This window comes from Olea europaea, unplaced genomic scaffold (genome assembly GCF_002742605.1).
Source record: "Olea europaea var. sylvestris unplaced genomic scaffold, O_europaea_v1 scaffold42643, whole genome shotgun sequence".
Classification (NCBI taxonomy): Eukaryota; Viridiplantae; Streptophyta; class Magnoliopsida; order Lamiales; family Oleaceae; genus Olea; species Olea europaea.
In genome coordinates this window covers 1-1,001 of record NW_019262510.1, presented here as the reverse complement: position 1 = coordinate 1,001, position 1,001 = coordinate 1, and the positions used below count along the sequence as shown (strand labels likewise).

Below are 1,001 nucleotides of genomic sequence, written 5' to 3'. Positions count from 1 at the left end.
AATGTTCGAAGAGTTGTTAGCAGTCTGTTAAAGATTCAAACCCAGGCTCATTATCCACTAGAATTTCATGTTATTTCCCTATCAACCTTTCTCTGTACGTCTCAACAACTGACTTAAACAATAGTATGTTACTGAAAACAATGAAAACGAGTTTCAATGAGATTAGAAAACATTGATAAAATCCAAAATGACAGCAACCCAAATCTTTGAATGTGCCTTAAATTATCTTCCCAAATAGACCAAAGCCCTATTCATTTTTTAATATAGCCATGTTATACCCATAAATGGCCTCTTCTGATCACTTATCAAATGCTCTAATATACTTCCCGAACTTGCCCAGCTCCGACGACAATATTCCAAACCATGACAATTGAGCCAAATGACGATTCTGAAAACATCTTAGGATGGATAGATGGATCGTCGTACTTATCTACGTTTTCTGATGATCCATTTGATGCCGGGGATTTTGGTGGCTATTCGTGGTGGCTGCACTGTGCAAGTCTAGAACACGAATTCATTGACAGCACCATACCTGCTACCACTACCCCAGCTGACTTACTAATTTCTGATCAACAACTACCTTCTGATTTACCAAAGAAACGAAAAATACCAGATGATTCGAGTAATATATCATCACAAAGCTCCCGGAAGAACCACAGCCGCCAGATCAATAACGCTGATGACGGGTTTGAAATTGCCAAACATGGGGAGCTATCCAGAGAATCAACTGGGAGTAAAAAGGCAACCAAGAAAGCTGATACAAATAACTGTAAAGATGGTAACAAAGAAGGCAGGTGGGCTGAACATCTGCTCAATCCCTGTGCTGCTGCCATCACTGCTCGAAATCTACCCCGCGTTGAGCACTTCTTGCTTGTGCTGCGTGACCTGTCATCCCTTAAAGGCGAAGCTAACCAACGGCTAGCTGCTCATGGCCTCCACGCCTTGAAACACCACCTCTCCTTCCCTGGCATCTCCTCTGCTTCAGCTGGTGGAAGTACTTT

The 1,001-nt window shown here is 42.4% G+C and overlaps 1 protein-coding gene across 1 annotated transcript; it reads left to right on the top strand.

Moving 5' to 3' along the window:
• Positions 1-9: 9 nt before the first annotated feature.
• LOC111387806 (nodulation-signaling pathway 1 protein-like) lies at positions 10-996 on the top strand (the record flags this gene model as incomplete). The annotated part of the gene is made up of 1 exon (XM_023012394.1): positions 10-996. A coding segment is annotated over exon 1 (633 nt), but the record flags the coding sequence as incomplete, so codon positions are not given.
• Positions 997-1,001: the final 5 nt, after the last annotated feature.